The sequence below is a fragment of the Lacerta agilis genome, chromosome 16, assembly GCF_009819535.1.
Source record: "Lacerta agilis isolate rLacAgi1 chromosome 16, rLacAgi1.pri, whole genome shotgun sequence".
In the NCBI taxonomy this organism is placed as follows: domain Eukaryota; kingdom Metazoa; phylum Chordata; class Lepidosauria; order Squamata; family Lacertidae; genus Lacerta; species Lacerta agilis.
In genome coordinates, this window is record NC_046327.1 from 1,354,082 (window position 1) to 1,377,399 (window position 23,318).

Below are 23,318 nucleotides of genomic sequence, written 5' to 3' on the forward strand. Positions count from 1 at the left end.
GCAAAATCTTTTCGAGCGGCTCTGAAATATTTTCTTTTGTGCGCCCAAGCTGCTGTCGTGGGAACAGCAGACCGTTAAACAGGAGGAGCAGGAAGTTCTTCGGTCCTGCGAGTCTCGCTTAATTCTAAAGCAAATCTTCTCTGAAGGCGGTCGGACGGACACCGGACTCCACGGGTCTCGGAGCTGTTCTTGAGATTCAGCCGAAACCGAAACGGACCTGCGACGGCGCAGCAGGAAATGGTTATCTTGCACGAACAGCTTGGCCTGCGGGATCTAAAATAGCGTTTTTGAGTCCCTTACCTCCGCACAGAACGGCGAAGGATTTCTTCACGTTGCAGTCGAGACGGCTTGGCGATCCTTCAGCGTCCCTCTTCGGATGTGCGCAAGGAGACAGCGCGGCTTGGGGAGCCCGGGCGAGGTAAGGTCTCCCGAGAAGAAGCTGAACCTCCGGCGACCAGAGATCTCTCTCGGGCTCCTTGCGAGTTTACCACCAAGTAAAAATAGTTTTATTTTTATTTTATTTTTAACAGCGGGGGGGGGGGGGTAAAGCTTGGCCAGCTTCCCTTGCTTTCCGCTTCGGCTAGCGGAACGCTGACGTCCCCGGGGCTGTGCCGGCAGAAGCTGACGAAAACACGGCTGGGGAGGCCGGCTTCCGACGGAAAGCTAGACGAGCCCAGCTTGGCAAGCGCCTCCGCAGCTCCTGCTCTCCCCACCCACCACTAAAGGAGCCAACTCCTAGGGGCCGAGGTCCTGCTGCGTCCCACGACATATTTGAGGTGGCTGGGCTCCCCTAAAGTTGATGAGCGTTGCCGTTCAAATAGCGTGCGTGCGCTGCATCTTGTGATCGCTTATGTGGGGCGGGACTTTCCTGCCCCTCCCCATGTTTAATTCAAGTTGACACCCCTGTCCCCCACCCCAAGAGAAGATCTCACTCTTATCCGTCCGGGGGAAGCGAAAGATGCGCTGTTGCGCCGCGTCTGCCGCTCGCCTGACTGCAGCAACGTCTCCCTGCCAAGCGCCGCCCTCAACGCGGAAATGCGCGCAGCGGATCCGCGCAGGCGAGCTCCCCCCTCCAGGCTGCCCGCTACTCGCAGCCTTGCCCCGATAGGGCCGCTCTTGGTCCGCCTCCCTTCCCTCCCCTTCACCGGCAGAGACCGGTTTGGGCCGAAAGGAAGTCGCCGGCTCCCTCTGCGCCACGCGCGCCTGTTCCCAGGCAGCGCAGCGGGCCGAAAGCGAAGTCGCTTCAGCTGCAGCCCCGTTTAAAACAAACAAAAACGCCGAGCGGCTTTCTGATTGGCTGCACGGTCGGGTCAGATGGTGGTGCGTGTTTTTCACCTAGCAATATCTCCTTTGACGTTTCGAATGGAAACAGAAGGGGAGGAGAGACAGTGGCTGGAGGAGGAGGAGGAGGAGGAAGGGGATGGCGGTGGGGTGTGATGGTGATGGTGATGATGGGGGGGGGGATGCAGAGCGATCTCCTTCTAAAGCTCTCCTCCTCCTCCTCCTCCCCTTCACTGAAACATGGTGTGGCCCAAACCAACAGGAGGAGGACATATGCGGGCGGCGGGCGGGGAGGAACGGAAGGGGAGTAACTTTTTGCGCCTGTGGGACGCGGGCAACGTGCAACCTCCTTGGCACAGCGTGAGGGAGCCGAACCTGTTTGCATTAGGCTCTGGAGAGAGGAGCTCCCCACCCCCAGCCACCCTCCCTCCCTCCCCCCGCTTGCCACACGCTGCTCTTCTCCCCCGGATGCCAGAGCGAGCCCAACCCCCGGGCGCCAAGGAGAATCCGCGTGCGCGCTCTCTCCCTTTCCAACGGACCCCCTTGCAGCTTCGCCCCCGGCGCGACGGGCCCTATGGGCACCCGCGTCAAATGCACCATCCGCTGCGCCAGGCCCAAGAAGCTGCCGCGTCTCCTCAAGCCCCTTCTGGTGAAGCTCATCGGAGATCTCCTGAGGAGCCCGGGCAGGAGAAGGCCGCTCCACCATTCCTTGGTGCTTATCGTGCGGAAGAAGTCGTGCCAGCCCGCCGAGCCTGGATCCTCGGCCCGGAGCAGGTAAGGGAAAGGCGAAGCCCTTTCAGACGCCTGCCTGCCTCTCGAGCTTTCAACATCTCTCTCTCTCTCTCTCTCTCTCTCTCTCTCTCTCTCTCTCTCTCTGTGTGTGTGTGTGTGTGTGTTCGTTCTATCTATTCTATAGAACTCCTTTTCCTAGTGAACAAAAGCCTGGAAATTTCCATCGCCCAAGTCTTCACTTCCCCAAGTGGGGAGCGCACTGTTAGAACTCCTGGAAACTGTTTGCCCTTGTTAGGTTTAGAACTGCGGACATCTTTAATTCGAAAGTAACTCCACATTATGTCCCTGGTCTGGAGTCCTGAAAGGAGCCGACGGCTCATCCGTAATCGTTCTGCCTTTTGTTGGAGGCTAATTTTACCTTGAAATGCCCCTGAGTATGTATGCATGTGTAGAAAGAGATCTGGAGTATGTTTATTGGTGTGATTTATAAATGAGAGATTCCATGTGTTTTATTATGGGGGGGGCACTCATTTCCGTGAAAGATGAGACCCGCAGGTAAAACAAACGGCAGAAAGATAGATGAATGGCATACATCTTTGTACATTAGAAGCAGAGCAAATAATCGGCCGGTCCTCTCCTTCTGCACTGTCATCTGCATAGAAGGCTGCTCAAATGGGGACAAATCATTTTGAGAGAAGAATCTCACAAAAACACTCGTCACCATCAAGCATTCATACCGAGAAATCTCCTTGGGGTTGACTAAGGGGTGAAATGAGATTACAGATAATTTGTGTAATATTTCAATGCAAAAGAAATAAGACTGCATTAATAAAAAATAATAAAAAATAGGCCTCGAATATGCGGCCTGCTTCTTTGTTTTCTCTTCCTAGATTAGGTAGGCCTGTGTGCACACTAAAGGAGCCCTGCACGGTCTGAAATTCTCGGTAGTTGTTGGGGACCACGACATTTAGCCTCTTGCGATAACCACAACCATTTATATTCTAGGGGGCTTTTTGTAAATTTAGTACGGATTATTTGGCTGTGAGGGCACAAAAGGGAGTTACTGAACTGTGCAAAGCTGAAAGTGTGTATGTTGAAACTGCTGTGTGTGGAGAAATCTTCTCCGAAATCCAGTAGCTATCTTAATTACATTTTTGAGGCGCTCATCTAGCAATAGATCTGAAAATGTCAACTCTTTCCACCCCGTTTTCTTACTCTGTTCAAATTTGTTGCTATTGCTATTAAGTACAATTGCATGTTTGTTTTCCAAATAGCTCATTATATTGCATGTTGACTTTCACTTTACAAAACTCCTTATTGTACGAAAAATAAAAATTCAATACTGTCCAATGTGGGGGAGGCACTATATAATATTAGAAATGATTTTTTTAAATGGGGAAGTATTTATTCCCAATGACATCTGGGCATCAGCTGCGCGAATTAATTTCCTAGAAGAGCGCAAAGCGTTATCCTCGCCTAGTGTGCTTGGGCTCCTTCGGAGCGTGGCCTCCTGCGAAACAAAGAAACGTGCAATATTTTGAGGTTTATTTCGCTGGAAAGCCGATCTCCGAAATTAATTGCCGAAAGCATGAAATTCTGGGATCAAAATAGAAAGGCAAATTGGGAAATGAGGCGGATGGACAGCCTTGGAGTCTAACTGACAAGAGTTTAGCACTAACACAGGATATTTTCAAAGGAAACTGTCACAGTTATTTTACAGTGACTTTTTTTGTATTACTATTGTACAACTATTTCTAAGTTCAAACATGCACCATATATATTCCTTGCGCAATAGGAAGATTTATAGATAAAGGTATGTGCATTTTACAGTCTCGACCCTCGTTTTTGAAGCTACACTCCTTTTGGGTAGTTTTTCAAGAACTTTCTAGAATTTCGTATAGTAATGAATTCTCTATTCTACTTTAAATAAACTCTCTCTCTCTCTCGTGCGTTCATATATATATATATATATATATATATATATATATATATATATATAGTTGTAATCATTGCGGCCGTTTGCAGACAATCGCTCGGCAGTTTTTATGGGCCCGAGCCTGCCAAAAGTGTATCATATATCCAGCAACACCGTTTGGGGCGAGGACAAGGCAAAATTAAGCACTTTGACCCAGTTTGAATATTAAAAAGTAAAAGTAAAAATCAACAGGCACTTCCCACGGACTTCATTGTGCTAAAATTGCACGCCAAAGAGCAAAGAGAAGAGGGACATGGTTGTGAGCTGATAACTTGGAATAACTGCATTGGCTCGTGGTTCTTGGTTCGCCTTCTGGCCATTGCTGCTTTAGAACTGCAATGTAGATGAAACAAAATAAAAAATTCTTTCCAGTAGCACCTTAGAGACCAACTAAGTTTGTTCTTGGTATGAGCTTTCGTGTGCATGCACACGAAAGCTCATACCAAGAACAAACTTAGTTGGTCTCTAAGGTGCTACTGGAAAGAATTTTTTATTTTGTTTTGACTATGGCAGACCAACACGGCTACCCACCTGTAACTGCAATGTAGATGGTCTATCTTCAACCCACTCCCCTTTGCAACAGATTTTATTATAATGGAGAACCGTTATTTTCTCAACTCTGACTAGAATTAGCGGTCACCAAAGCAGCAAGTTTGCGGCACATTCCTACGGGCATCTACTCAGAAGTAAGTGGTACTGAATTCATTCGGGTTTTCCTGCGCGGATCATGCTACGAGGCATTTATTGCACCCCACCCCTGTGCACGCTTACGCTGTACCATAGGCACACAACCGTATGCGCATTTACACGGGAGTAAGTGCTGCTGAATGCCATAGGCCTTCCTTCCGATTAAGCACATAGGAGCGCAGTATGCATTTTAGAATGCTGCGAGATTCTTCGCTGCAGTAGAGGAATTGGGTTTCCCCGTTGGAATCTACTGGATTCCTGTTACAGCTATGTCTCTTCTCAGAGTGCAAACCAGATTCATTTGCTTCCGCTGTAGCTCGGTGCGCCCTGGTCAGACCAGATCTCTGCAGATCTAGGCTATCCTTAAACCCCCCCCCCCCAACTAGGATCTTCGGATCCCGCCCAGTTTGCCCGCTTTACAACGCAATCCTGAGCGACGATCCCAGAGTGTTCAGTGAGAATTACTCCCTCGTGATCCTGGGTTGTGCCTTTGCAGTCCTGAGAAGTAAGGCTGCAATCTTACTCCCACGTAAATAGGATTAAAACTGCAGCCTTAGCGCTGCTCACCTAGGAGTAAACCGCTTTGACCTCAGTAGGATTTACTTCTGAGTAAACATACTTTGAGCACAGGACCGGACGCCACACGCCTGCGTCCCGCAACAATTGAACCAACAGGATCGCTGCTGGTGATCATCTGGAGCGGCTGGCCCAACAAGCCTTACTAATGGTCCCGATTCAAAGTGCTCGCGCGGCGCATCCCGCTCTCGAAGAGCGCACGGAGCCCAAGCGGCGCGTTTGGAGCAAACTGCGTCACCCCATTCACTTCTGCAGAGTGCTCTCTGGTGGGGAGGGGGTTCGAGGGGTGCTTGTTGCAGGTGGTACAGAGAGGTGCGCGGATCCCTTTACCAGCCTCGGGAATCAGTCCGAATTCCGGGGAGCGGGCCCAGCATTTGGGGCCCCGCTCCCCGGAATTCATTAAGCAAACGGTCTGTGAGCACCTAGAAAGGAACGCTGTGATCACTAAAAGTCAGCATGGGTCTCTGAAAAGTAAGTCATGTCAGACCAATCTGATCTCATTTTTTGACAGAATTACAAGCCTGGTAGATGAAGGGAACGCTGTGGATGTAGCCTATCTTGATTTCAGCAAGGCCTTTGACAAGGTGCCCCATGATATTCTTGTAAAGAAGCTGGTAAAATGCGGGCTAGACAATGCTACCATTCAGTGGATTTGTAACTGGCTGACTGACCGAACCCAAAGGGTGCTCATCAATGGCTCCTCTTCATCCTGGAGAGAAGTGACTAGTGGGGTGCCACAGGGTTCTGTCTTGGGCCCAGTCTTATTCAACATCTTTATCAATGACTTGGATGATGGGCTTGAGGGCATCCTGATCAAGTTTGCAGATGACACCAAATTGGGAGGGGTGGCTAATACCCCAGAGGACAGGATCACACTTCAAAATGACCTTAACAGATTAGAGAACTGGGCCAAAGCAAACAAGATGAATTTTAACAGGGAGAAATGTAAAGTACTACACTTGGGCAAAAAAAATTGAAAGGCACAAATACAGGATGGGTGACACCTGGCTTGAGAGCAGTACATGTGAAAAGGATCTAGGAGTCTTGGTAGACCACAAACTTGACATGAGTCAACAGTGTGATGCAGCAGCTAAAAAAGCCAATGCAATTCTGGGCTGCATCAATAGGAGTATAGCGTCTAGATCAAGGGAAGTAATAGTACCACTGTATTCCGCTCTGGTCAGACCTCACCTGGAATACTGTGTCCAGTTCTGGGCACCACAGTTCAAGAAGGATCCTGACAAGTTGAAGGTGTCCAGAGGAGGGCAACCAAAAAGGTCAAAGGCCTGGAAACGATGCCTTATGAGGAACGGCTTAGGGAGCTGGGTATGTTTAGCCTGGAGAAGAGAAGGTTAAGGGGTGATATGATAGCCATGTTCAAATATATCAAAGGATGTCATATAGGGGGTTAGCTGTATGGGGAGATGGAGATGGGGAATTGTTTGGGGGACACAGGCAACCGGCCCTGCTCCTGATTTTTAAGAGAGTTGATCCTGTTAGCAGAGGAATTGAAAACAGGAAGTTGGAGATTTCAGAAATGAAGTCGTTGCTGAACGAGGTAGGCCAGTGAGCTCCTGAGAGAATAAATACCACTATCACATACTGTGTGTGTGTGTGTGTGTGTGTGTGTGTGTGTGTTAAAAAAGGATGTTGCGCAATCCTCTCTTGCAAGCAAGATGTCCTCCTTCCTTGCCTTCAGGAGGATCAAAATGGAGCACAGCTCATCTCTTATTAGAATAGTTTCAATATGAAAAATAGAAGTAAGGTTTTCAAGAGTGGGCCTGGAACAAATCTTGGGACAACAAACTATGAAAAGGCAGGAAAGGGTCCCTTCTTAAACGTATAGGGAGTGGATTTTAATTAATTAATTAATTAATTAATTAACTTATATATTCCTAGAATGCATTAAGCTGATTGTAGCGGTGTGCCTCAGTTTCCCCGCCTGTCAATGGCGAGAGAGGAAGAGGCCATATTTCAACGGCGCCTGCGTGAGCTTAAGGAGATGGTCAGCGAAGCCGCCGTATGTCTCGGGTCCTGCGATTCTCTCATACACTGAAAAGCAAAGGCTGCTGCTGATTTTACTCTCAAGCGAATGTGCAAGGTGGCAGAGAACTCTGTTCTTGTGAAATCCTTCCCTCTCTGGCTCCCTTTCTCCAGATTAGTCTCGATAAGGTGAATCGCGTTAGCTGTGGGATTCATAGAAGGAATATCAGGTCGAGGGAAATCGAATGAGCCTCCGCCTTGCCACCCAATGAATGGCAAAGAAGAGGGGCGGTCCTCGCCCCTCAAAGGAACTCCTTCCAACACACACACACACACACACACACACACACACACACACACCGCCAGGTATGGCTGGGAGAGCACCTTCCTTGAAACCCCGGAGATCTGCTGCCAGTCAGTGTTGGGCAATACTGACCTATATATTGACCAATGGCCTGACTCCGTATGAGGCAGTTTTTGCGTTCCCAGCTGTCTCTCCTCTTCAATTTAAAGCACAATACAGCACGGCTGGGTAGGTCAGTGATCACTGTCACCTATGCCCTGACTCTTTACATCCTGATGCAAAACGCGTCTCCTAATTCCCTGCACTTCTACGAGGCTAATTTCCAGGTGACCGACGCGAGCAGGGCGCTGGACGACCAGGCTGCGAATGAAGGGCATTTTAAACCAATGCCGTTCACTGCGGAGCGAGCCTCACCTGGATCGGGCTCTCGGAGTCTTTGCGTTCGCTCTGGTCCCAGCAGCCCCCCCCCCCACTGATTTCGATAGGGCTCGTTCCTATGACTGGCGCGCAGACTACAGATAAACCCTGCCATCCGAATAGCTTGACGCGCCAGGATCTCTCTCTCTCGTCGCTTTAAACACCATTTTTGTAGGCCCGGAAAGCCTAAACACTTGGCACGAGTGTTCCTTGGGTGTTCATCCTATTTGATGCTGCTGCTGCTGCTGCTGCTGCTGCTGCTGCTGCTGCTGATAATTTATTATAAATTGATGGCAAAGTGGGGGTACGACTCAAAGCCACCGTCTTTCCCCCCCTCACCTGAAGATGATATTTCTTTCTTTATTACAAATTGCATGCTCCTCCTTAAATTCATATACTGTTTTATAATAAAAAAGCTCTCAGAATATTCCACAATTAAAAAGATTTGATGAAACAAAATATAAAACATCAAATAATCAAACAGCATTTAGAAAGCAGGCAGTAGAGAAGGAACAATTTGGTTTAAAACATTTCAAGAGAGTCTTTAGCGCTCCTGTTGAACTTCACCAGGCTTAACGCGTTTGCTTTGGGGCTGCAATGGACAAGGCGGACCATTTTGAATGAAGGCAGTTCGGTTGTCTCACATGCCAGAAGGCTCTTTCTTTCCTCTCTCCAAAACCAAGGCTGTGTAGGGAAGCGCTCGTTTTTGCTTTCATTTTCTTTTTTCCCATTTTAATTTTAAGCTCTCAAACTCACTCGGCTTGGGAGAGGCCTAGTGCTTCAACTCAAACCTTTCTCTCCAGGGAGGCCTAGGAGCTAAACTACATATCGCATCGCATCCCGGCAGTGCCGCGCTCGTTCCCACAACCCCTTTTTGGAATTCGCTGCCAGGCGATGCCGGGATGGCGGTTGGGTTAGATGCATTGAGACGGGAAAGGCGCGAATTCGTAGGAGACGGGCTTCTTGGCCGTGTTTAACTTAATGGCCCCGTTTAGAGAGTTCAAAAGCTGCCGGGCTGCCAGGGGTTGGGGCACGCGAGTGGCAAAGCGTGGATCTTCTTCTTCTTCTTTGGCGATCCCTCTAGCCGAGTAAGATTGTCTTCGAGGAACATGGTTTTAACAGTTACAGACACGTTGCCGTGTTGGTCTGCCATAGTCAAAACAAACTAAAAAAAATCAAAAATCAAAAAACCCTTCCAGTAGCACCTTAGAGACCAACTAAGTTTGTTCTTGGTATGCACTTTCGTGTGCATGAAGAAGTGTGCATGCACACGAAAACGCATACCAAGAACAAACTTAGTTGGTCTCTAAGGTGCAACTGGAAGGATTTTTTTATTTTTTTATTTTATATGGTGAGGAATGGCTTAGGGAGCTGGGTATGTTTAGCCTGGAGAAGAGAAAGTTAAGGGGTGATATGATAGCCATGTTCAAATATATACTGTAAAAGAATGTCATATAGAGGAGGGAGAAAGGTTGTTTTCTGCTGCTCCAGAGAAGCGGACACGGGGCAATGGATTCAAACTACAAGAAAGAAGATTCCACCTAAACATTAGGAAGAACTTCCTGACAGTGAGAGCTGTCCGACAGTGGAATTTGCTGCCAAGGAGTGTGGTGGAGTCTCCTTCTTTGGAGGTCTTTAAGCAGAGGCTTGACAGCCATCTGTCAGGAATGCTTGGATGGTGTTTCCTGCTTGGCAGGGGGTTGGACTGGATGGCCCTTGTGGTCTCTTCCAACTCTAGGATTCTATGATTCTAACATGCCTTCCTCTTAGCACATTTCTCCCTTTCGTCCTGAGTTCAAGCATCTTCAAAGCCCATGACACCTTTGGCAAAGGCTGTTCTCCAACTGGAGCGCTGGCAGGCCAGTGTTTCCCAGTTGTCGGTGTTTATACTACATTTTTTAAAGATTTGCCTTAGGAGAGTCTTTAAACCTCTTTTGTTGACCCCCAGCATTACGCTTTCCATTTTTAAATTGGGAATAGAGTAGTTGCTTTGGAAGACGATCATCAGGCATCCGCACAACATGACCAGTCCAACGAACTTTATGTCGAAGAATCATTGCTTCAGCACCGATGATCTTGCTTCTTCCAGTACACTGGCATTAGTTCCAAAGGGTGGCTATTGCCTCCCTGACCAGTTTGTGGGTTTTTCGCTGTTGGAAACGGGTGCCTCTTACTTTAGAGACACTAGGCAGCCCTTCAAATATAATTATTCTTCATTTTATTTGTTGATCTTTGTTTACTACAACTTCTGAGAAAGTGGGAGCCACCTCGAAATGTCGAAATATGAAGTGCACCTCGTTCAGTGTGCCAGCCAGCCAGCCAGCCAGCCCTGCCCTTTTCTAAGGCACGCCATCCCACCCCCTGATCCAGCCATCCTTTTTGCCTTCCCTCTCCCTCCCTTCAAGAAGCGGAAGGCATTCCGCGGCCAATGAGCGTGCGCATTCTTCCTCCTCGGCGGAGTTTCCTCTTGAGGGTGCCCCCCACACAGCCAAATTATTATTTAATTGTTTGTATCTGTACAAACTGTTGGTTTCCCCCAAGCTTGTTGCTTCCTCTGTAGTGTGTCTGGATGGTGCCCTTTTGGCTACCCGCTGAGAGAACCTGCCTGTTCTTCTTATGTACGGTATGGGCGTCGCCAGGATTTATGTTGGGGGTGGGGGGCAGAACCTCAGTTAAGTATTTTTATTTATTTACTTGCACCCCTCGGCTAGGCCAAGTATATTGGGTGATAAAGACCATCGTATTCTGCCCACTTCCTCTGGGAAGTGAAGAGACCTTTCAGGCCTCTCTCATTGGCAGATGAGCGTTTCAGATGCCTTAGGAAATTCCCCAGTAACTTCCACTGCTTGAGGGTCCTACCTCGGCTATAACCATAGAAACCAATAAAATATTTGAGGGGGCCGGCCCACCCGCTTGTTAATGGGAATTAATGATTTAAGAATATTAACAAAACGCGTGAACGCCACATTAGCCAGAAAGCGAAGAGGTTGATTGATGAAACTGCTAGATATTGTTAAGATAAGGAAACTCAGATGGAGGGACCGAGGGAAGTCACCCACTAATGTAAAGGATAAGTTATAAGAGGATTTTTATGTTATTCTTTTTTCTCTTCTTTTTTCTGTCTCTTTCTTTAATGTTTGTTTTTTCTTTTACTTTTTATTGTTATGTATTAATTTGTTCTTACAAAATGAATAAAAAGTATTTTTTTTAAAAAAAACAGAAAGTGAAGGCTAGATTCTTTTTCAGAATATCTTTGCTGCTGGAGGATGGTGGCAACGTATTTCTAATGCAACCTTTTGAGCAAAGAATGCTAAATTAACGAGGACAAATCATATCTTTTTTGCTGTTGGCTAAGGACTTTGCAAGTTTACTTTGGGTGTGCATTCAGAACCCGCACTAAATACAGGTATGTGTGGCAGAGTAGACAATTCATTTTACTTCGGGACAGTTTTGAGAAACTGCATGGTTTATAATTCATCACCTGCCTGCTCTTCCCCCCTCCTCCAGTTCACAGAAATGTTCGCAAAGGAAAAATACTAACACGCAGGAGCTTCTCAGAGGTTAAAAAGTGCGATTCCTTCAATCACGTTTGAATTTTTTGTGTGAGTTCAAAGAACTAGAGAATTGTAAGGTTGGATGGGACTCTGAGGGTCATACTATCTGAAATGCAGATCCAACTATCTGAAATGCAGAGGGCTGTACGACCTCTGTTTAAAAACAATCCAATGAAGGAGAGTCCACCACCTTCGGAGGAAGCCCGTTCCGCTATCCAACAGCTCTTTCTGCCGACAGGTTCTTCCAGATGTTTAGGCAGAATCTCCTTTCTTGTCATTTGAATCCCTTGCTTCCGGTGTTACCCACCTGAGCAGCAGAAAACAAACTACCTCCATCATCCACGATCTGACAGCCCTTCAGGTATTTGGAGATGATTATCATATTACCCCTCAAAACGCTCGGAGGTGTTTTATGGAAAGCAATCCAGAATTTGGGATTAAGCAAACAAACAAACACAAACAAAACGTTGGAATCCCCCTCCAACGGAAAAGTCAGACAATCAGATTTATTTCAGCAAAAATGCAAAAGAGTATTGAGGTACATTTCACCCTAGTCGGTCTCTAGCACAGGGGACCACATGTTGGGCGATGAAATTTTGTCTCATCCCTTGGGCTCCTGAAGCAAAACCTGTGCTGCTTGTGGTGTAGTGGTTAAGAGCGGTAGACTCCTAATCTGGTGATCCGGGTTCGCCTCTCCGCTCCTCCACATGCAGTTTCCGAGTGACCTTGGGCTAGTCACACTTCTTTGAAATCTCTCAGCCCCACTCACCTCACAGAGTGTTTGTTGTGGGGGAGGAAGGGAAAGGAGAATGTTAGCCGCTTGGAGACTCCTTCGGGTAGTGATAAAAGCGAGATATCAAATCCAAACTCCTCCTCCTCCTCTTCTTCTTCTTTCCCAATTCGTCAGCAAATGATTCGGCTTTTCCTCTGCTCTTCAAGAAAGGAGCTCTAGCGAGTCCACACTGCTCATTGAAATCACAGCGCGATTTTATACACCTCTACTCAGAAGTAAGCTCCACTGAGTTCAATGGGACTTACTCCCAGGTAAGTGCGTATAGCATTCAGTCTAAGGAAGTTGCGTGTGGAGAAGCCTGGAGATGCATTTACCGGAAGCCTCGGAGAGACATTTAAAAAAGAAAAAGAGAGAGAAAAAACTAGGGAAAGCCACTGAGAACTTAGGGACTTCTGATTCGTTTTGTGGACCCTAATAATGGAGCTCTCTAGCAGTCGTCCTTGGTCTTTGCTCCATTTTATCCGCAAAAAAACCTGCGGAGGTAGGCTAGGGTGAAAAGCAGCGCTCAAGTGGTACACACGTGCACACCCACCCAAGTACACCTTAGTAGCAGTAGTAATTATATCCTGCCGTTCTCCGAAGCTGGGATTCAACGTGGTTTCGTGGAGTGGCTTCTTTTCTTCAGCCTAGAAGCTCTCCACGCCCCCAGCAACAGATACAGAATCGTCAAGGAAAGGAGGGAGGAAAGCAAATGGGGGGCGCAGTGTGGAAAGAGTAGTGGGAGATTTAGAGAGAGGGGATAGCCACGCTCGTGTAGAGAGAGAGAGAAAACAGTCCCGTTGAGCTCAATGGAAGCCTGAGCGGCCACCCCCTGTGTACATCATGGCTTGGATGCTGGGACATTGTTGCAGGCTGAAGTCCCAAGGATGAGGGACGGCGCCCTTCCAGTTTTGTCTGGACTCCCAACGCCCATCAGCCCCATTCAGCATGACCAAGGGACGGGGGTGGGGTGGGGGGTTGTACACCTGCAGGGTCAGAGGGTGCCCATCCCTGCATCCTCGGCCTGCTAAGCAAGTTTACTTCGGAGTAAATCTCGCAGAGTTTAGTGCAGGCGACTTCCGATGGCGCTTAGGCCGTTGCCTTGCGTCTGGCTGCTTGGAAAGCAAATCTCGCTGCCTGCTTCCGTGAGATTTCCTCCGACATCATCGCGCACAGAACTATAGCCACGCATATATAGGATGTTCTGAACATTGATGCGTCTTTTTCTTAGGTTCTCAGTTCTATTATTATTTCGATTTATAGTCCAGCCCTTCACCCAGAACTCCTCCAGGGTGGTAAACTACAGTCCTTTAGAACAGAAGAAATCATTTAAACATGAAATCATTATAAGGAGAGAAACTGACGGCAAAGGAATATGGCTCTTTATATCAGCTGCATAATCTGTATATGATCTGAGAGTAAGCCTCATTGAACTTGCTTCTGCGCAAGCAAGCATAAAGATTTAGGCCGCTGCTTCATCTTGAGGGAGCTCTCCGGGGCAAGGACTCCCAGCTCTAAGACTTGGGTCCAAGCGCATGATGTCTTGTGTCTAAAATGGCTTTCCTTTACCAATGAGCGGCTAGAAGCAGGCTCAACACTTCTAGGGGGAGGAAGAGGAAGGGAGTAGGGGAGAATCCGACTTCCACTCATAACTTGACCCCCACCCCTTGGATATCTATCTATCTATCTGTCTGTCTGTCTGTCTGTCTGTCTGTCTACATTGTGCAATTCTTTTTAAAAATTATATTTTATTAATTTTTCAAAAGTTTAACATATGATCCTCTTACAACTAGGTTAGCCGTGTTGGTCTGCCATAGTCAAAACAAAATAAAAAATAAAAAAAATCCTTCCAGTAGCACCTTAGAGACCAACTAAGTTTGCTCTTGGTATGAGCTTTTTCGTGTGCGTGCACACTTCTTCAGATACCAAACTTCAGATAACAAACTTAGTTGGTCTCTAAGGTGCTACTGGAAGGATTTTTTTTAATTTTGTTTTGAATATGATCCTCTTGTTAGCTCAGTTGGTTAAAGCACGGTGCTGATGACGCCAAGTTTGCAGTTTCGACCCCCGTATGGGACAGCTGCATATTCTTGCCTTGCAGCGGCTTGGACTAGATGATCCTCAGGGTCCCTTCCTATTCCACAAATCTATGATTCTATGATATACACTCCAATACATAATAATTTTTCTTTCTGTTTTGTGGACTTCCCACCCCGTTTTCCATGGCGTTTCTTTTCTATCTCTTATAACATGACAACAATACTTTAATCTCTAATTCCTTCTGTTGCTCGTAGTTCAAATCCTGCTCGCGAGTCATTCCGCAGTTTCTTTACGGTCTGGAAGGGCTGCGGAAGGAATGAGATGAAAGTCTGTAGCCCTGTGCAGGGAGAATTATTTGCAAGTGGAAGGGCTCTGGGCAGAGAATGAACCGAGACTTCCCTTTTACTCGCCAGAAAGGGCACATGCGCTTTTCGAGTCAACCCAAATCCACAAAGCACCCCCCCCCCCCAATGCACCTAGGCACCTGGAGACAGCAATCTAGGCGCGGCGATGCAATTGATACTTAAAAAAGGCACCGTCACTACAGCTTGTCACTATAATAAATCTAACGGTCCAAATGTAACGTGTGCCAACATTTAAGAGAGCATAAAGCTCAGGTGAGACGACCCAGCCAGCAACTCTCTCTGCAAAAAAAAACAGCTTGGCAATGCCACCCGCCTCCCCTTTCTCTCTCGAGCCGAGCTCTGCAGTCTTGGTGCGTTGCCAAGCAGAGCCAAGAGCCACGCCCCGCTCTCGCTGAAAGTGCGCCTGTCATTTGCTGTCAGGTGGGGGGCGGGCGCTCGCTTTAATTCCCGCATCCAATCGGATCAGCGGTGCGCGCACCGGGAGCCGCGCAGAGTGGAGGTGGGACCGGAGGCTCTTCACGGCCGGCCTCCGCGTCTGCCTCGTGGCCACACCAGGCAGGCACCGTCGACTGAGACGCTCTCCGAATGGGCACGAGCGCTGCGGGGACGCAGCAAGCCAACGCGCTCACTCGCGCGGCCGCGGAAGGGAATTTGGCACAAGCGCGCAGGCTGCTGGATGCAGGAGCGGACCCCAATGGCCTGAACTGCTTTGGCAGGAGTGCGATCCAGGTAGTGGTCGCGGCGGAACGGGCTGCCTGTCTGACAATGAAAGGGGGGAAAAGCGCTCAAACCACGGCTTTCCGTCTTAAGTGCGGGCACGCATCTGGTGCGCAAAGCGGGCTTGGAAACGTTGCAATGGAACCCCGGGGGATGCGTCGGGAAAGGGCACCAGGGGTAATAGGAGAGGGAGAGAATGGGGGAGGGGGGATCTGTGAGCTTACCTCTGCTGCTGTAAACAAAGATTTTGGAACACAGGAAAAATAAACTTTCCTCGCCGTCAAGGGGACAGATTTAGGAAATTACCCATAAAAGATTTTTTTTCTTTCGCACGATTTTTCTCCGTCTGCAACAGCAGGGTTTGCGCGCGCGCGCGCACACACACACACACACACACACAAAAGCACATTCCTATAACGTTTCTAAGTAGCATAGCTCTCTGCTAAGCACCTTCTGAGATATATTTCCGCTTCAAATGATTCCTTCCTTTCAAAGTTATATCTGGTTTCGCTTCTGACGAGAGATATCCTCTCCTCCTCAAAGAACCCCCATATTAAATAGCAATTATTATCTTCTATTAAGGAGTCGTTTGGGACGTGCGCTTTCTCTAACTTACATTGGTCTTCAGCAAGTTGCTTTGCGGGGAGGGCACGTGCCGGGAAATAAATAGAATTTCTTAATTGCCGGCGTGAATGGAGCGCGAAACTCCGGTCGCAAACGTGAGGCCGCTCTAGTGAGGCGATCGCGCCTTTAAGCAATTCGGGTTGCCTCGCAGCCGTCCCGACGGACCTCCATTTTAATCTGCATTATTCTATCTACATCTCAGCAAAATGTTCTTGCCCACCTCCCAAAATGGCTGGCTTCTCTGTGGATGGCGACTGTTAGAAACACCCAGGAATTTGGGTGAAAGAAACCTATTTTTGCAAAGCTGATTTCTGTATTAATTTGTTGGAGGAGGAACAGACACTTTTACAAAAATAAAATTAAAGGGTGGGGAGCCTCTGAGGCGTAAGATTGCCCGCGAGCTTTAAGCACTGGAGAAAAGAATATATTCTATTTCCTTTATAATAACGATAAAAAACCGGAAATGCTCCTAAGAAACATTATAACCAGAAAGGGGAAGGGGGTGTCGAGTTCTCGATCAACGCTTTGTGCAGAAAAGCTGATTCTTAAGGCTGCAATCCTTAAGACCCTACTGAATTCGGTAGCACTTGCTTCTGAGTAGACATGGATAAGTATACGCTATGAACGAGCCTTTTCTTGATTCTGTTTTGTTTTTGGTTTTTTTGGGGTTTTTTTAAGACACCTTTAACAACGCGAGTCCGTAGCTGGGGTCAGCCCTATTGAATTTAATGGTACTTACTCGTGAGTAGACAGTGCAGGCCAAATTCTATGGTAAGCCTGAAGGAACTTAAGTATTTCTGAGAAGATATGGCTAGGCTTGGGCAGGGCAGCAAATTATTTACCGATTTATTTATTTAGTTTGCTCCTAACGTTTCTTGGAATTACATAGCTACCGGCGTTGCCAAATGCACCCCACAACTGTTTCCTTCTTTCAAATCTGATAATAGTTCGACGCTATAGTCCCACCAGCATGTGTCTCAGTATGGAGAAAGAGTGTCCCTCTGTGGTACAGCACAATATTTGCGTGGCGGGGTGGACTGTCCTGGAGAGACCCCTGCCTCAATTCCTGGAGACCCTTTGCTCTAGTCCAGGGACGTCCAACTCCAAATAGACTGCAATCTGCTCACAGTATAAAAAACCTTTATAATAAAAAAGCTGAGTGATATTGCATAGGAGTACCAGAAACTGTCTCATTGGAAACAAGAACTATTTACATTAAATAAGAAACCTAAACTGTTTTCAGGCTTGGATTTGCCACATATACAGCATGTGTGACAAGAGAAATGAAAACAGCTTCCGGCACTCAATACCACAAAGTAGCATGGGGGGGGGGGACCTCCTTCCAGTAGCACCTTAGAGACCAACTAAGTTTGTTATTGGTATGAGCTTTCGTGTGAATGCACACTTCTTCAGATACAAAGTAACATGGTTTACCACGTTAGAGTAAAGCGAAGGGTGAAGGAGGAAATAAGGAGGAGGAGGAAATAAGGAGGGGTGGAGAAAAGAGGGAAAAGAAAAGCCTGACAGTGGACCAAAGTTGTTGAGCTTTGTTTAGGAAGCCCAATTTGCTTCCTGAGGGGCCAAAGATCTACCAGGATCTACCAGGAACACCTCGAGATCTACCGGTGTTGCGAGAAGCAAAGCTACAGGGAACCAGGCAGAGGGCCTTCTCGGTAGTGGCGCCTGCCCTGTGGAACGCCCTCCCGTCAGAGGTCAAGGAGATAAACCTGACATTCAGAAAATACCTTTAACCTGTGATATTTTAACGTACTTTAAGATTTGTTGGAAGCCGCCCAGAGTGGCTGGGGAGACCCAGCAGGATGGGAGGGGTACAAACGAATTATTATTATTATTATTATTATTATTATTATTATTATTATTATTATTATTATTATTATTATTATTATTATTATTATTATTATTATTGAAAGGCTTAGCTAGATGGCCCAGAGGTTTGACGGAGGATGGGCCAGCGCCGAGGCACGTTCCCAGCAGTGAGTAAGACCCTCCGTTTCCTTCTCAAAACAGCAACCCTTACGAGGCAAACTGCTCCCCCGCTCCTCATCACAATCCATCTGAATTCAATTGTGGTTTTCAGTTCGATTCCTTTGCGGATGATGGTGAATTAACATAAATAAATGTATCTCTCTTCGGGATTTCTGCTCAATCTAAGGTTGAGATTCTCGCGTTAATAAAGTCCCACTAACTGAGACCACTCTTAAGTCAATTATTTCGTATTATAGCTTTTTTTTAAAAAACGTTTTACCTATTTAGAAGTACAGTACGGGGAAAGGGTTGGCAGTATTTGAGCGTTCTTAAGCCTCCTCAACTCCGACGGCAGTCGAATCGCCCATTGAGATTTCTCCGATTGACTCAAAGGAGAGACAGCGGTGGATGGTGTTGTTTCTTGATTTCAGTTTGATTATCCAGTTAGTACAAGTGAGATACTAAAATTACTACCGTAAGAGACATGCGGTGCTTTCAGAATTATGAAATGGAAGCGGGCAATTGCTCTTAGAGGCAGGATCCCGCTAAGGTCCTGACCCTGTCCACTTAGAAGTAAGACTCGCTAGGTCTCCGCTCCATCCTCCCCAAAATAACTATGCCAAAAGATTAGTGAAATTTAAGGTTGCAATCCTGTCCTTACAGACCTGGGAGTAAGTCCCACTGAATTTAATAGGATTCTGAGTAGACCTGGTTAGGATCCTGCTGTAAATCTCATTGAACTAGTATACACTTGCCTGGGAGTAAACCCCTTTCTGCTTAATTTGGAGAGTGGAGGGTTGTTGTTGTTGTTGTTGTTATACCACTCTTCATCCGTAGATCTCAGGGCAGTTCACAACATAAAATTGCAATATTAAAAACCTCCAAGTACACAATAAAAATAAGAACAAAAACAAACCAATAATCCCCACTCCCACAATTTACATTTACACCCCAACTTTCGTCAAAGGACCTCAAGGGTGGCATACATCTCCTCCCTACAACAAGCCTGTGAGGTAGGTTAGGTGGAGAGTGAGTGACTGGCCGAAGGTCCCCCAGTGACACACACACGCACACTGTTTTTATTAAATGATTTACAAATCAGTCATATTCATATTGAGACATTCCTGTTACAAGCAATATGGGCTTGAGGGAAAACCAAAGAGGTGGGGAAGGAAAAGGGAAGGAATTAAAATTTCATTCTTGTACATAGTATATCAGGAAAGCTTTTGTGTCGTCATCATCACATAAACGTGTACTTTATGTTGGCGGTGGAGGCGGGGGGGGGGGGAACACACACCGGAGGTTGCCATGTGTTTTGTTTGGTGTTGGGGTTGCCTTTATGGGGATTTAAGCCCTCCTTAACCACTACACCACACTGCCTCTCTTGCACTGTAGCATTCCACTGTCAATCTGCATCCAACCCCAAGGGCTGAATTCTTCTTTCACTCCCTCTGTGGCGCTCGATGAGCTCTCTTCCACCTATTTAGTACTGTATTATTATTATCTCCTGCTATTATTTTGATGCCAAGTCTGGATCCACCCCTTAAGGAGATGAACTCGGAGTAGCTCACAGCTGCCCCACGGTCGTGGGAGTATAGAATCATAGAATCCTAGCGTTGGAAGAGACCACCAGGGCCATCCAGTCCAACCCCCTGCCAAGCAGGAAACACCATCAAAGCATTCCTGACAGATGGCTGTCAAGCCTCCGCTTCAAGACCTCCAAAGAAGGAGACTCCACCACACTCCTTGGCAGCAAATCCCACTGTCCAACAGCTCTCACTGTCAGGAAGCTCTTCCTAATGTTTAGGTGGAATCTTCTTTCTTGTAGTTTGAATCCATTGCCCCATGTCCGCTTCTCTGGAGCAGCAGAAAACAACCTTTCTCCCTCCTCTATATGACATCCTTTTATATATTTGAACATGGCTATCATATCACCCCTTAACCTCCTCTTCTCCAGGCTAAACATACCCAGCTCCCTAAGCCGTTCCTCATAAGGCATCGTTTCCAGGCCTTGGACCATTTTGGTTGCCCTCCTCTGGACACGTTCCAGCTTGTCAGTATCCTTCTGGAACTGTGGTGCCCAGAACTGGACACAGTATTCCAGGTGAGGTCTGACCAGAGCGGAATACAGTGGTACTATTACTTCCCTTGATCTGGATGCTATACTCCTATTGATGCAGCCCAGAATTGCATTGGCTTTTTTAGCTGCTGCATCACACTGTTGACTCATGTCAAGTTTGTGGTCTACCAAGACTCCTAGATCCTTTTCACATGTACTGCTCTCAAGCCAGGTGTCAACTATCCTGTATTTGTGCCTTTCATTTTTTTTGCCTGAGTGTAGTACTTTACATTTCTCCCTGTTAAAATTCATCTTGTTTGCTTTGGCCCAGTTCTCTAATCTGTTAAGGTCATTTTGAAGTGTGAGCCTGTCCTCTGGGGTATTAGCCACCCCTCCCAATTTGGTGTCATCTGCAAACTTGATCAGGATGCCCTCAAGCCTATCATCCAAGTCATTGATAAAGATGTTGAATAAGACTGGGCCCAAGACAGAACCCTGTGGCACCCCACTAGTCACTTCTCTCCAGGATGAAGAGGAGCCATTGATGGGTTCGGTCAGTCAGCCTGTTACAAATCCACTGAATGGTAGCATTGTCTAGCCCACATTTTACCAGCTTCTTTACAAGAATATCATGGGGCACCTTGTCAAAGGCCTTGCTGAACTCAAGGGAAATCACGGGGTACCTCCGCTTTAATTCAGATCACAAAAAATGCAATCCTAGGCGGAGCGCGGCGCTAGCGCCTGACTGACGGCGCATCTCTTCTCCTTTGCCTTCCAGGTCATGAGGATGGGGGACCCGCACGTGGCCCAGCTGCTGCTGGAGAGGGGAGCCGATCCCAACGTGCCCGATCCCTCCACCGGCTCCTACCCCGCGCACGACGCGGCCCACCAAGGCTTTCTGGACACGCTGCGCATGCTGTGCTCAGGCGGAGCGCGAGTCGACCTGCCAGACCGCTGGGGGCGCCTCCCGGTGGACGTGGCTGAAGAGAATGGGCACCGCCACGTGGCGCGTTATCTGGCCCGGCTGGAGATCTGGGAAATCTGGAGATAACCCAGCAACGATGCTTATAATTATAATAGCACTTCTCCCTTGCATTATTTTGCACGGGTCTTCTTTGCTATACAGTGGTACCTCTGGTTAAGAACTTAATTCGTTCCGGAGGTCCGTACGTTCTTAACCTGAAACTGTTCTTAACCTGAGGTACCACTTTAGCTAATGGGGCCTCCCTTTGCTTCCGCTGCGTGATTTCCTTTCTCACCCTGAAGCAAAGTTCTTAAACCGAGATACTATTTCTGGGTTAGCGGACTCTGTAACCTGAAGCGTCTGTAACCCGAGGTACCATGGTACAAATAAAGGGTTTTGTTTTTTTTGCAATAAGTTGCCTCCCTCCCTCCCTCCCTCCCTTCCTTCCTTCCTTCCTTCCTTCCTTCCTGCAACAGCCGGAGGGTCTACTGTTCCCAATGCCTGTTTCAGAGCAAGACACACGTGTAGAGAGGATTCCCCCCCCCTCTTTAAACGCTGCAAAATATATTTTCGGTGAAAAAATCAGGCTCACGCTGTTCAGTTGCTGTCCATTGTGCCTGCATTTGCGATGCAAGGCACACACACACAAAAAGAGTTCCAGTTTAGGGGCAGGAAAAAGGAGGAGTTTATAATACTTTAAATAACTCAGTTGGAATAAGACGTTTGTTCTCCACACCAAGCTTCATGTGGATTTGAATTGCAGAAAGTACAGTTTGTAACGCTGCAACCGCATAAGCATTCTGGGGCGAGCGAACTCCTGTTGGCAATCGAAGGGCCTTACTTGTGAGTAGACATGTACAGTATAGGATCCAGCAATGCAAAACACGCTTATCTGGGAATAAGCCCCACTGAACATCTTAGTAGAGAGGATCTCATTGTCTGGCCCAGATCATGGTTAGACGGAGAGGAAATCCAGGCGATGGGGAGATCGAGTCCTAAGGGTCGTTCTGGTGGGAGCGTCTCCTTTTGGATTTCCTCTAGAAATTTATCTGTAGACGTCTTAGAGAGCTCCTTGCACAAGCGGTTTAGAAATCATATTAAGTACATAAATAAAATTAGAGGATTTATTTAGAATATAGTTTCTCCCAGAAAGCCTTTCTATAAGTGGCACCATCACTGACCACCACTGTCCATATTTCATACCCGAGTAGAGTGATACATGTTTGACACGTGTCGCTCTCTCCCAAAATCCTTTATTTGCAGGGCCAGGGAGGTTAGACGACGTTGCGTCCAGCAAAGGCATAGTCCCTTCTAAGCACCTGTCCGGTTGCATTTTCCGCTCACTTGCCTTCTTCTCGCGAAACCTCGCATGGGGAGGAGTGGGGCTTTGCACTAGAGCTCCAAGTGCGCACTTATTTGCCCGCACGTGATCGGATTCCACTCGAAAACGGGGGGGGCACTGCTTTGGAGCAGCACAACACACCCCGGGAAGGAGGGAGAGGCACACACAGTACAACACAGAGAAGGGTTCGAGGCCAATCCAGGGAGGAGTATCCTCTTTGGCCTAAGGAGTGGAAAAAAGGGGGCAGGACAGGCAGCAAGGAAGCAACGGGGGCAGGTAGGTTCTGGGGACAGGGGCAATGTGGTCATTTGGGGGGGGCACTTACAAATAAGAAAGCCCCTCCTCATGCATAATTCTGTACATCGTGAAGCTGCAATGAAAGGATGGATAAAGATAGCATCACCAATTTGCTGTGGTCCATTTTATTATAACTGGAGTGGAGAATATTACTCAGTATGTTATATATCACCACTTAACTATAAACAAATTAATACAAGTCATGAACAAACCAAATCATTACCTCCATATGCAATGGGAGGGACATAAGGTGAATTGGTGTGAATCCTAGAGTTGGAAGAGACCCCGAGGGCCATCCAGTCCAACCCCCTGCCAAGCAGGAAACACCATCAAAGCATTCCTGAAAGATGGCTGTCAAGCCTCCGCTTCAAGACCTCCAAAGAAGGAGACTCCACCACACTCCTTGGTAGCAAATTCCACTGTCTGACAGCTCTTACTGTCAGGAAGTTCTTCCTCATGTTTAGGTGGAATCTTCTTTCTTGTAGTTTGAATCCATTGCCCCGTGTCCGCTTCTCTGGAGCAGCAGAAAACAACCTTTCTCCCTCCTCTAGATGAGTCAGTTCACTGATAGATAACAAGACAGTGATTACTGGCTGATGAGCTCTTTCTCTGCATTAATATCCTGCTTAATGACACAAACTTT

The 23,318-nt window shown here is 47.4% G+C and overlaps 1 protein-coding gene across 2 annotated transcripts; it reads left to right on the forward strand.

Moving 5' to 3' along the window:
- The first annotated feature begins 1,730 nt into the window (after positions 1-1,730).
- LOC117060773 (cyclin-dependent kinase 4 inhibitor B-like) lies at positions 1,731-21,219 on the forward strand. 2 transcript variants are annotated; one of them, XM_033173308.1, is made up of 2 exons: positions 1,731-2,055; positions 20,851-21,219. In XM_033173308.1, exons 1-2 carry the CDS (start codon positions 1,750-1,752, stop codon positions 21,121-21,123), a joined length of 579 nt encoding a protein of 192 aa, XP_033029199.1. In that variant the 5' UTR covers positions 1,731-1,749; the 3' UTR covers positions 21,124-21,219. The 2 variants fall into 2 exon arrangements, with proteins under 2 accessions (XP_033029199.1, XP_033029200.1); XM_033173309.1 differs by lacking the exon at positions 1,731-2,055 and adding an exon at positions 15,229-15,415.
- Positions 21,220-23,318: the final 2,099 nt, after the last annotated feature.

Coding starts and splice junctions, on each gene's coding strand:
- LOC117060773 (XM_033173308.1), top strand. CDS start 1,750: ATGCCAGAGCGAGCCCAACCCCCGGGCGCCAAGGAGAATCCGCGTGCG. Junction 2,056..20,850: donor GGATCCTCGGCCCGGAGCAG/GTAAGGGAAAGG, acceptor TTTGCCTTCCAG/GTCATGAGGATGGGGGACCC.